Consider the following 13,927-nt stretch of genomic DNA (forward strand, 5'->3'; position numbering starts at 1 on the left):
GGTGGTGATAACTATCTACCTTCACTCTTATATTTCGTTGCTAAATCGGGGACGGAAAACGCAGATAGCCTTCGTGTAGCTTTGCGCGAAATTCAAACCAAGATGAGCCTTTTTGGAAATCTATCTATTAGTTCTGATTATGATGAAACGCAAAAATGTCAATTCTGTTTAAGAACTAAGTCTTGCGATATTGGCATGACTAAATGGTTAAGGTGCTTGACTTGACATCTGAGGGTCGTGGGTTCGAATCCCCGTCACATCAAGCATGCTCGCCCTATTGTTGGTAAAAGAGTAGTCTAAGAATGGGTGGCGGGTGGTGATGACTAGCTGCTTTCCCTCTTGTCTTACACTGCTGAATTAGGGACGGCTAGCGCAGAGAGCGCTCGTGTAGCTTTACGCGAAATAAAAAAGCAAATAAACAAGCTTTGCGATAAATGTTTTTTTTTTCTCTAAAATATCCGTATTAGTTTGTTGACGCCCCAGGAAACGTCAAAATATCAGTTATAAATGAGGTATTCGGTATTCTTCACTTTCACTGGGCAATGGCTCTTCCGGACGAGTGGTCACGGACACCGGTGCTCTTATGGCAGAAATAATGAGCTTTTAAGAGATGCACTTGAAACATAAAAAAAAGGAAGGAAATGAAAGTTAGGAAACACGGGAGGACATTCGTCGAAACACTACGCTTGGCTATCATTATTCTGATCGTACATTCTCTGCTTGAACGGAAAGTTCTAGTATCGCAAAGGCCGAAATGGTGTCTAGCCAAACTCAGGCGTTATCAGCTCTGTTTCCTTTTCTCGATGTATAGCAACAACAACGCGAGAAGTTAAGTCACACACACACCTTTTCGCTTGAGAACCTACCTCCGTATGTTGAGCGTTCTTTGAGGCTTTACATAACGGTTCAGATTTGGACATATATATTTGGTATTCCAAGCAATATCGTGCAGTGTTGGACTAGCAGGTATTGAAACTTCCGACAAAAACAACAACAACTGATATTTGAAATGTGCGTTGACCATGGTGTTAAACAAACTGGTGTGTTAGTATTTCGTATAGAATGTTTCAAAATTAATTCTATCTCTTAGTGTAGTTTTAAATTTAGACATCTCTTCTTAACACCTAACCTTTCACGGGAATATTCATAAAGTTTCGAAACGAAATAATTATAATAATAATAAAAAGGAAACACGCAAATAGTCTGGTGGACAGCATGAAAGGCGTTTTAATGTGTGGGTTTCTCTTCTTGTTTCAAGAATTTCGGATTGCTATGGTGACTCAATCAAGTGTTGACGATCAAACTTACCGTTTCAACATAGCAGTCACCGAAACTCCCTACGTTACAAAAACTGAAGTAACAACCGTGATGTGGGCTGATGAAAAAGTCCAGTACTTGACCACTAGAGTTTCTGATAATATCAATGTCTCTGCGATAACAACTAAACCTTGGACAGAAGAAGAAACTGACACGGTTGCTATGGTAATTCCTGAAACAAACGAAAGTGCATTACAAGAAGGCGACGTGTCTTTGAACATCACAGATCCATACGACGAGAAAAAATACAATAAAGTGGTAAGGTTGGATTTATTACATTAGGGTAAGGTTGGATTTATTACATTATACTTTGTAATATAACAGTTGACTCTTTTATTAAGAGAATCCGAAAATACACGATTTTTATTCATAACCTCAACTTTAACTAACTTACTGTGTAAGAAAACAAATATTGAACTTTAAAGAAAACGCACATATATCATGCATATATAATACTACAATGTTAATTGTTATAAAATATATCCAAGATAAAAGACTATAAATTGCTACAAAAATCTAACTATAATTAAACAAGTTATTGATGATAATTTATCTCGTGGAAATCATGAGGTGTTTAGGTACAACTCACGTCCACGAAAAGAAAAAAAAATCATTTACGTGATAAGACTAGCAATTCCTGTGAGACAAGGACATAAATGTAGTTTAAAATTAATTAATTCAACGTGTTTCAGGTTTTTATAGAACAAAGTTTAATTTCTGCACGTCTGAAAAGTCGTTACAAATAAGTTATAAAATAAATTAAAAAATGTAATTTTTTCTAACCCTTATGTATCTTTATTCCTTCTGGCTGTTCTTACGTTTTGTACTTCAAGCGTTGTGTAACTTAACTCGCGGAAACAATATATTGAGACCACACTTATTTAATTCGTTTGACTGTAAAAACGGTCATCACACTTTTTACACAAGCATAAGTTTTTTATGCTGCTGTAATTCTTCCTTATGAAATTTCGTAATAAAACTGCTCATGTGGTTCACTCATCACTGTTTGTACTTCCGCGTATTTTGCGCTTTGAATGCGAATATGAAGTGTGGATAATTTTACGTTTCATTTAAAGTGGTTTGATTTACAGGATGAGTGAAGATAAACCTGACTTGAGAATTGAAATATATAAGTATTCACTATTGTTCAGACATATAAGTATTCACTACTGTTGACCCGTAACCTATTTTACGTCTTAACCTCACCAATATTCACGATATCGTAAAGATATGTTTCTGGTTTTCAGATATAAACTGTGTGCAGTAATAGTGTCTTGGTTTTACTTCGAATATTCGCGTAAAAGCTACACAAAGGCTATCTGCGCCAAACGTCCTCAGTTTCTAACTGATAGACTGGAAGGTTTGTTTGTTTTAAAGCAAAACCATATTAGGCCATCTGCTATGTCCACAACTTATTTGTTCTGGGGACATACTGGAGGGAAAAAGTCTGGTAAATAATCACGATCAGCTCTTGGGATATTCTAGTCAAATAGTAGGATTTAAATGTCATCGCTACAACTCACTACCAGCTTCAAACTGCAGAGCACAACGTTGAGACAACGGGATGCAAACCATGTACCTTTAAATGCACACCCCATTGCGATAACCACCAGTCAATGCCCGGTCCAGTAGTGTCTTAAGATTTATAATAAAAATAAAAATATATTTTACGACATAAATTACTTTGTACGCATAATAATATTTCGATAGTCTCGTTTTCGCTTTGTTTACAACTGTAAGAACGATGACATTCTTAAGAAGAAATACCATTCGTACTTTCATTTGTTTGTCGAGTTATCATCGCACGTTCTGTGAGTTCCATCACACTATGTAACAAAATGTTTACTTTTTATTGTTCCTGGACAGAAAGTATTATTTCCCAATTGCTTATGTCTAAGGTAAGTGGAAAAGACCTATTTTTTCTCTTCAAACTTTGCTTTTGTGACCTTGGAGCGTATAACGAAAACATGATGGGAGATTACACTTGAGGGCTGATACGTGAAAGTGATTTACATTACAGTCACAAATCTCGAAAAACTACTCGCTTCTAAACATTTTTGAATAACTTTAGTATAAATACGTGTAAATCTTGATTCATATGTTGTTTTATTCAGACCTTATGTAAATGAAAATGTACAAATTTGCCAGTTTTTACATAGAAGATAGACCAATTTCTAAATTTCATTATCCAGGTCATAAAAGCAAAGTTTAAAGGGAATAATGGCCATTTTTTGTACTTTAACAACATAAGCAATTAAAAAATAACACATACTATCCAGGTCCAAAATTTGTGTTACATAGTGTTATAACACATACTATCCAGGTACAAAATCTGTGTTACATAGTGTTATAACACATACTATCCAGGTACAAAATCTGTGTTACATAGTGTTATAACACATACTATCCAGGTACAAAATCTGTGTTACATAGTGTTATAACACATACTATCCAGGTACAAAATCTGTGTTACATAGTGTTATAACACATACTATCCAGGTACAAAATATGTGTTACATAGTGTTATAACACATACTATCCAGGTACAAAATCTGTGTTACATAGTGTTATAACACATACTATCCAGGTACAAAATCTGTGTTACATAGTGTTATAGTAAGATACTTATGAAGACATATAGGATTGTTTCACTGACTGACAATATACTGTCGACATAATTACTAAAAACAATAAGGTTTAAATTGTGATTTACAAAACCATGTATTGTCAACGCCTTAAGATGGACAAAATCGATTAATTTGATGTTTCATACACAGATTTTTGATTGCTTTGTTTGTTTTGTTTCATCATAAAGCTACACAATAAAATATCCGCGCTATTTCTACAGCAGGGAAAATAAATTCCGATTATTGGCGATCCAAGTCCGTATATTTACTGTAGGTCCAAAATGGAAACACCTAAATCGATAGATTTGATCTGTTTAATCAGTTTTGCGCAAAGCTACTTGAGACTATCTGCGCTAGCCGTTCATAGTTTAGAAGTGATAGACCAGAGGCAAGTCAGTTAATAAATACAGCCCATGGGCTACTGCTACAGAACAGCAAGATAGATCATATCATAACGCGCCCACAACTGAAAATGCGAAAATATTCGGTGATAGGATACGGATAAATAAAATGTTGTTCATATTTTGAAAGTCTATAAGATAAAATTTAAAGTTACGTAACAAAGTTACAGTAATTTTATAAAAAAATCTCTTAGTGATACAGGTTTTAAGACATCCAATCGAAAATATTTTTCTCAATTTTTATAGATTTTTTTATAAATCACTTAGAATATAATCTAATTAATTTTCATAAGAATTTATATGAACCAATTTCTAAACAAAGAAGAGCATATCAGGCATATCTAGAAAACATCCTGAAAAAAAAAGCCAATTCATATTTCTTTTAATTTTTATAATTATCTTTCACTGTTTGTCAGAAGTTAAGCAAAAAGCTACACAGTGGGCTAACTGTGCTGTGACGCTACGGGTATCGAAACTTCGTTTCTAGCGTTGTAAAATTACAGACGTACCGCTTTGTTACTAGTAAAATTTATTTGGAAAGGTCATGGAAAATCTATTTAATTTTCGCCATGTCGAAAGGTCCAACTTAAGTTGAATTGGAAAACAACGTGTACATATTTGTTTAAATTTTGATAGTTTGTGTTTTGTTTTTTTGCTTCTGAATTTCGCGCAAAGCTACTCGAGGGCTATATGTGCTAGCCGTCCCTAATTTAGCAGTGTAAGACTAAAGGGAAGGCAGCTAGTCATCACCACCCACCGCCAAATCTTGTGCTACTCTTTTACCAACGAATAGTGGGATTGACCGTCACTTTATAACCACCACCCCACGGCTGAAAGGGCGAGCACGTTTGGTGCGACGGGGAAGCGAACCCGCGACCCTCAGATTACGAGTCGCACGCCTTAATACGCTTGGGCATTTAAATTTTGATAGATAAAGAAAAATCAATTTAAAAAACTTTATATATATATATTATTGGAAATAGATATGGAAATGGTGAGGTAAAAGAAATGTAAAGGTCAAATATTACGGAAATGCCACACCTTTAAAGCTTGCAGATAAACTGCATCAGATTAGAGTTACGTGCCAATGATTTATACTGTGATTAGTTGTCATGTAATCAAAGATATATCTGTAAAAGTAAAACAGTGATACTATGCCCAGTAACAGCAGAGCAAATTCCAGTTACGACTCTGAAGAATAAAATACAGTATGAAAAGTTTTTTGTGGCTATTTTGTGTGTGTTTTCTTGTAGCAAAGTCACAGCGAGCCATCTGCTAAGTCCACCAAGGGGAATCGAACGCCTGATTTTAGCGTTGTAAATCCGTAGACTTACCGCTGAACTTACGGGAGACAGTTGTTATTTTGATCAAGGCTTTACGTTTCAGTAGCTGCATATACAAGATTCTGAGGAGGGATCATAAAATTGGTACTCTTAGAAGTGGTCGAGATGGAAACCTGGAACTCTCAAAAAGAGTGACGTCAAGCACCTGACAGGCAAGTCAAGTATAAGTCTTGATGACGAACTTCCTTTAAGTATAATGTGAATATAGCCCCGAGGAGAATAAGATATAAATTAACTCAAGGTAATTTCAATGGCTGTTCAGGTGATTGAAAACTGCTGTTGAGAAGAGGTAACCAAACTGAAAGATTAAGAAAAGACTTTGCAAAAGAGACAGTTGTATTAGCAAAGATGGAGACACGTGCTCTATACAAAGGAATTCAAGTTCGAATTGCTTAGCAAAAATCAGCAACTTTTTGTTTCACAAGAGAGCATTTTGATCACACAACGCCTACAGTGAAAACCCACGGGGGAATTACTACGAGTTTGGAAGTGCATCTCAGCCCTTGCTGTCAACAAATCCCACATGCAGGTTCGATAACATTCTGATCGCTAACAACCACAGGTAGCTTTGTACCCCTCCCTTTGGAACACGACTTGTTTATCTTCCGTTATGACAATGACCTCAAAAATAGATCAAATTTGAGGAAACGATATGTTAAGGGTAAAGTGGCTGATAAGGAACGAATACTAACGCTTATGGTTTAATCTGCAAAACAAGAACAACAACCAAACACACAGTAAGTTCCTATACAAACATTCTAGAAGCTGTTTTTTTTATATTAAGCACAAAGCTAAAAAATGGGCTTTCTGCTCTCCACGGGTATCGAAGCCCAGTCCACAGACATGCCACTACGGAGCTCTTGAGACTGTATAAGATAATCTTAAAAACTGAAAAATTCAAATTTGACTACTTTTGGGGCGCAACACAGGATATCTCATTATTTGGAAGAATATACCATTCTCGTGAATTGTTATACCGTATGATAGCAGGAAGACGTAGTGAAATGTTTTATGCAAAGTAAACGCTTACACAGAAAGTACCAGTGTATTATATAAATACCAATGTATTATATAAATACCAGTGTATTATATAGGTACCAGTGTATTATATAAGTACCAGTGTATTATATAAATACCAGTGTATTATATAGGTACCAGTGTATTATATAGGTACCAGTGTATTATATAAGCACTAGTGTATTATATAAGTATCAGTGTATTATATAAATACCAGTGTATTATATAGGTACCAGTGTGTATATATATAGGTACCAGTGTATTATATAAATACCAGTGTATTATATAAGCATCAGTGTATTATATAAATACCAGTGTATTATATAGGTACCAGTGTATTATATAAGTACCAGTGTATTATATAAATACCAGTGTATTATATAAGTACCAGTGTATTATATAAATACCAGTGCATTATATAGGTACCAGTGTATTATATAGGTACCAGTGTATTATATAAATACCAGTTTATTATATAAGTACCAGTGTATTATATAAATACCAGTGTATTATATAGGTACCAGTATATTATATAGGTACCAGTGTATTATATAAGTACTAGTGTATTATATAAATACCAGTGTATTATTATAGGTACCAGTGTATTATATAAGTACCAGTGTATTATATAAATACCAGTTTATTATATAAGTACCAGTCTATTATATAAATACCAATGTATTATATAACTACCAGTGTATTATATAGGTACCAGTGTATTATATAAGTACCAGTGTATTATATAAATACCAGTGTGTTATATAGGTACCAGTGTATTATATAGGTACCAGTGTATTATATTAGTACTAGTGTATTATATAAATACCAGTGTATTATATAGGTATCAGTGTATTATATAAGTACCAGTGTATTATATAGGTACCAGTGTATTATATAAATACCAGTTTATTATATAGGTACCAGTGTATTATGTAAATACCAGTGTATTATATAGGTACCAGTGTATTATACAAATACCAATGTATTATATAAATACCAGTTTATTATATAAGTACCAGTGTATTATATAAGTAGTCGATGTTGTTTAATATTTTTCCATCCTTTCTATATGATCAAAGTTATATACATTACTGTATACCTATAGACCTATCTGAAATTTTATTCTAAAACACAATGTGAGAACTAAATTGATGTAACTGTTTGTAATTACAAGGTTTGATATAGCTTTGAATAACGTTCTAAATGCTTCTAAGGATGGTACACACACACATTCCTTTCTGATGTTCAATTATTTGTTTATTCATGATAAATCATGTCACCGATGATAATTCTGATTTTGAATAGAATAATTTTTGAAGCTTTTCTTGAATTATGTTTATCGATTCTTTTCCACAGACGTCGTCGATGTCTCCTGTTAAACCGAGAAAAGAAGACAGCTTGTTCTCCCAGGGCCGACAGTTTGCCCTTCCTGAGTGTGTTCCACAACAAGTGTGTAACACATTGTTTTTAGCCCTGAACCACGTTCAGCAGATGTGTAGTTGTCCCCTATCCTTCACGGATCCCTGTTCCAAATCTATCGATCCCCGGGATGGACATACTATTAAACTCGTGCATTACGACAACAGAAAGGTAGATAATGACTAGCCACTTATTGTTCCTTATTGTCTTTTTACAAACTTAAAATTCACGAGTGACGGCGAAGAAAAGACAGATGAATAATCGATTATTATTTATTAGTGAAACGGTTCGGCACATTCATTGACATTTGAAACTGAATATAGAACAAAGTCTTATTTTTATAGATTAGCTACTTTGTTTATTTGACTTTCGATTTATTACCCAATTTTTGAAATACCAGTTGTCTTTTCCAGTTCATGTGATTAAGTCCAACGGTTTCAAGCATCTATCACATTTCAGCTATTTAAATACATAACCTTAGCTGCCTATTGAACCTGTAGGGTTAGAGTATTTATTCTCTATAGCAACTGTTAATATTCCACATACATTTAACGTCCTTTATAACTTATTACTTATAACTCAAACAAATTTGGCTCGATACTCGTTATGGGCATAACAAATTACAACAGTGAAGTAATAACCAATGTCTTTACGATACGCTTTGCATGTAAAACAAAAGTAATAATAAAGGAGTTTTGATTGGTTTGCTTTGTTTGGAATTTTACGGAAGGCTACACGAGAGTTATTTGCGCTAGTCGTCTCTAATTTAGTAGTGTAAGACTAGATAGAAGGCAACTAGTTATCATCACCCACCGTCACTTCTTGGGCTACTCTTTTACCAATGATTAGTGGGATTGGCCGTCATATTATATCGTCCCCTTGGCTGAAAGGGCGAGCATATTTGGTGCGACGAGGATTCGAACCCGCGACCCTCAGCTTACGAGTCAAGTTTCTTAACCACCTGACCATGCTGGGCCTCGAAATATTGGTGGAAGGTGTATCAGCGATCAATACAACTCTCTTTGTTACGTAATAAATCCACACAATTTTATTATTATCCAATCATCATTGTTCGTTTTCAGCTTCTTCAACATTAGAGCTTTTTAAGCTTAAAATATCACTTTATATGTGTTTTTCTTTTGTAGTTAAGCCCCAAACTACACAAAGGATTATCTGTGCTCTACCCATTACGGGTACCGGAACAATGTTACTAGCGTTGGAAGTATGCAGACATGCTACTGCGTCACGAGGAAATGTGGTCGAATGCTTCTGGCTTGAACTCAGCAAAGATGTACAACAATACGTTTGAATTTTCTTATAATAAACTATACGCAACTGAAAACTCCAAAGTGTATGTGAGGTATTTGTATAAATAAAATTACACTGTGTTCTGTTATATATCTGTGCAATTGTTTCGCAGGGTGTGGACGTATCTTCACCAAAATTGATATGGAGGTTCAATAACTCCATTAGAGGATATATATACATATTTTAAGTTTTGCGTTTTGCAATTTTTATGAGAATTTTCTTGCGTTTTTTTACCTTGCGTTTTTATGATGGATATTCATTAAATGTGGCGTCAAAGTTTCTTAGATCCGTAGGGAAATACAAATACATATTCAGTTTTGCATTTTGCGCTGTGTGATTTTTACTGGCGGTTTAACGATTTTTTTTATAACTATCTCATTCCCTGTTGATGTCAGGCGCAGCATGGCCAGGTAGTTAAGACACTGTACTCGTAATCCGAGGATTGCGAGTTCGAGTCCCTGTCACACCAAACATGCTCGACCTTTCAGCTGTGGGGGCGTCATTATGTGCGGTCAATCCCATTATTGGGATAAAAGAGTAGCCCAAGGGGTGGCGATGGGTGATGATGACTAGCTGCCTTCTCGCTAGTCTTACACTGCTAAATTAGGGACAGCTAGCGCAGATAGCTCTTGTGTAGCTTTGCGCGAAATTCAAAACGAACCAAACCAAATCCTGTCAACGAAAACTGGTAGATCCCTACAGATATATATGTGCGAATTTACAGTTTCAAAAACTTTGTATTTTGCGGTTTGTATGAAAGTTCCTGCGTGTTTTTTTTTTTAGTTACAAATACATGTAGCAGCTTTTCATGTGCTAAGATAACTTGTAATTATCTAAGATTTTACACAACTTCTGTCCAGGGAACGGGTATTCCGGCTAGTGTACATCAACCTAATGATTTAAAATTGCTTTTCCTGTTTGCAAAAGTATCACAGTATCTGAAAATCACCACTTCACACGTAATACATTGTTGGAAACATTTCGATTATTTATTTTACACCTTAATACTGAAGTGGATTGTTCTCTTTTCTTTCACACAGGTGAGAACTCAGATAAAGATGTGCGAGCATGTAGAAACAATTAAGGTGTGTCAGGAAGAAAAGGAATGGACATTGTTGGCAATGCAAAGCCTACGAACTGGAAAGGCTCAATATCTGGTGATTTGTCAGTGTCCCCAGACCGGGAACCTTGAGGGTCCTATTCAACACAAAGATCCACCTCTTGCAAGCATACCTGGCCTAAGAATTTATGGAATGTTATGTTCCCGGCATGGCAGAAGAGGAAGACATCTTGGAAACAGTAAGAGTATCAGATGTCTTGTTTAACTTCTTTGAACACTGCTATTGAGTGAGGTTGATTAATAGATTTAGAGCAAGGCCACACAGGGATATCTCCTGAATCTAAGAGTCATGGGTTCGACTCCCCGTCACACCAAATACGCTCGTCCTTTCAGCTGTACTGGCGTTATAATGTGACGGTCAATCCCACTATTCAGATTTGTTTTGATTTTAAATTTCGCGCAAAACTAAACGAAGGCTATCTGCGCTAGCAATCCCTAATTTAGCAGTATAAAGCTAGGGGGAAGGCAGCTAGTCATCACCACCCACTACCAACTCTTGGGCTACTATTTCACCAACGAATAGTGGGATTGACCGTCACATTATAACGCCCCCACGGCTGAAAGGGGCGAGCATGTTTGGTGGAACGGGGATTTGAACCCGTGACACTCAGATTACGAGTCGAATGCCTTAACCACCCGGCCATGCCGGGCCCAGCTATTCCAGTGGGGAAGTATCGAGTAAGGTCAAATAATTCATATAAAATGTGAGAAATAAACATAATCTGTACATTTTGAAATTTTAAAGCTTTATAGACATAATATGTGTATGTTTGTGCTTGTTTCAATCCCTTTTTATTTTTTACTTCAACGTGTATAAACGCTAATTAAAACAGAAAACAAACACAATAAAACTTTAATTGCGCAGCTCCCAGCATGCTAATTTCTTAAAAAAAAAGTTGGAACTGGCTTCATATTAATTTCTTTGCAGCGTAATACACATGTTCTGAAAAACCGAATTAAACCGGAAATAATGTATTACGAAGTATTTGTAAAGTCTGAGATGGATATGAAAGATATCATATGATGTCAAAGTAACTTTCGTTTGCATATTCCAATTAAAATCGGCCTGGCATAGATTGAAGCCCTGGCATGGCCAGGTGGTTAAAGCAATCGACTCATAATCCGAGGGTCGCGGGTTCGAATCCCCGGCACACCAAACATGTTCGTCCTTTAAGCCATGAAGATATTGCAATGTTACAGTCAATCTTACTATTCGTTGGTATAGTTGTAGCCCAAGAGTTGGTGGTCGGGGTGTTGAATAACTGCCTTTTCTCTAGAGTCTAGACTGTCCCTTCTAAAACAGAGGGCACGGTATGGACAGGTTGCTAGGGTTATCGACTTGTAATCCGAGGATCATGGGTTCGAATCCCCATCATACCAAATATGCTCGCCCTTTCAGCTGTGGGAGCATTGTAATTTGACAGTCAATCCCACCATTAATTGATAAAAGAGTTACCCAAGACTTGGCAGTGGGTGGTGATGACTAGCTGCATTCTCTCTAGTCTCTAGTCTTACACTGCTAAATTAAGGACGGCCAGCGCAGATAACCCTCAGATAACTTTGAGCGAACTTCAAAACAAACCAATGTAATTAAAAATAAGATTGTGAAAAGTATATCTTACAAATAAGGTCATAACACATAGTACGCAAATATGTAATTATCCTTTCTTAAAAACCATAATTTTCAGATTTAGAGTCTTGTCGTTTATTATCTACCTTATTTAATAGATAGAAACTAATGCTGACGAAATATCAGAGTACAAACTCTCGACACCAGGTTCTTCATATGATCAATCCGTAAAAACATGGATAAACAATAATTTCAATAGACACCAGGCTGTTTTTATAGTACGGAAGTATTGACATCAAAACTAAGATGTCATATTGTAGTATTTGTTTATTCTTTATACCAAACATAAAAATCAAGTTAATAATACAAATTACAAAATCAAGATACAATTACTTGTGATAGAATTAAAATAGATAATTAAATAATAGTTACTATACTAGAACCTTCTAGAGAGCTTTTAGAAGAAAAAAAAACACGTTGAAGTTTTAATTAATTTATTTACAAAAATATTTTCCTTTTCCAGCTTTACCTGAGTTTCCCTGGAGGTCTGTCCATGAAGCGCTGAAACACTATAAACGTTTATGACTAGTCGTTTGTGGTTTTTTTGCAGACGATATGGAATGGTGCATTTGCTTCACCACACTTTTTAACTTTAAGTAATAAACTGATTTTAATTACTTTTGGGTTGCCAGTCTCTTTAGAAAGTAATAAAGTACAAATTCAACAAGTTACGAGAAAAGCGAAACATATATCTTTAATTAAAACCTGTTTAAAATTAAAACTATAAAAAACGTTGACGTATGGAGGCGTTACACGTTCACAAGCTTCACCACTTAGGTACATTTTAATTTCTTTTTTCAAAGTTATTATTACGCATGGATATGTTTATTGTTATCTTCTAAAGGACAGATGGTTTTATTATGAACAACATCTAGGTGAAGGATGGTGTAAAAGCTTGTGTTTTTGTATTTTGTGAATTTTAATAAACGAACTCTCACACGTTCTTTTTTTCATATAATTATATTGTTGATTGGAGAACAACTCATTGTTAACAGAATGAATAATTATGTTACATTTGACGTTTCATATAATTATATTGTTGATTAGAGAACAACTCATTGTTAACATAATGAATAATTATGTTACATTTGACGTTTCATATAATTATGTTGTTGATTGGAGAACAACTCATTGTTAACAGAATGAATAATTATGTTACATTTGACGTTTCATATAATTATATTGTTGATTGGAGAACAACTCATTGTTAACAGAATGAATAATTATGTTACATTTGACGTTTCATATAATTATATTGTTGATTGGAGAACAACTCATTGTTAACAGAATGAATAATTATGTTACATTTGACGTTTCATATAATTATATTGTTGATTGGAGAACAACTCATTGTTAACAGAATGAATAATTATGTTACATTTGACGTTTCATATAATTATATTGTTGATTGGAGAACAACTCATTGTTAACAGAATGAATAATTATGTTACATTTGACGTTTCATATAATTATATTGTTGATTGGAGAACAACTCATTGTTAACAGAATGAATAATTATGTTACATTTGACGTTTCATATAATTATATTGTTGATTGGAGAACAACTCATTGTTAACAGAATGAATAATTATGTTACATTTGACGTTTCATATAATTATATTGTTGATTGGAGAACAACTCATTGTTAACAGAATGAATAATTATGTTACATTTGACGTTTCATATAATTATATTGTTGATTGGAGAACAACTCATTGTTAACAGAATGAATAATTATGTTACAT

The 13,927-nt window shown here is 34.6% G+C and overlaps 1 protein-coding gene across 1 annotated transcript; it reads left to right on the forward strand.

The window, feature by feature from the left end:
- The first annotated feature begins 522 nt into the window (after positions 1 to 522).
- LOC143238690 (uncharacterized) lies at positions 523 to 13,114 on the forward strand. Its single transcript, XM_076479150.1, has 4 exons — positions 523 to 1,575; positions 8,062 to 8,295; positions 10,473 to 10,731; positions 12,646 to 13,114. Exons 1-4 carry the CDS (start codon positions 1,216 to 1,218, stop codon positions 12,705 to 12,707), a joined length of 915 nt encoding a protein of 304 aa, XP_076335265.1. The 5' UTR covers positions 523 to 1,215; the 3' UTR covers positions 12,708 to 13,114.
- The last annotated feature ends 813 nt before the right edge of the window (positions 13,115 to 13,927 follow it).

The sequence above is a fragment of the Tachypleus tridentatus genome, chromosome 2 (assembly GCF_004210375.1).
Source record: "Tachypleus tridentatus isolate NWPU-2018 chromosome 2, ASM421037v1, whole genome shotgun sequence".
NCBI lineage: Eukaryota > Metazoa > Arthropoda > Merostomata > Xiphosura > Limulidae > Tachypleus > Tachypleus tridentatus.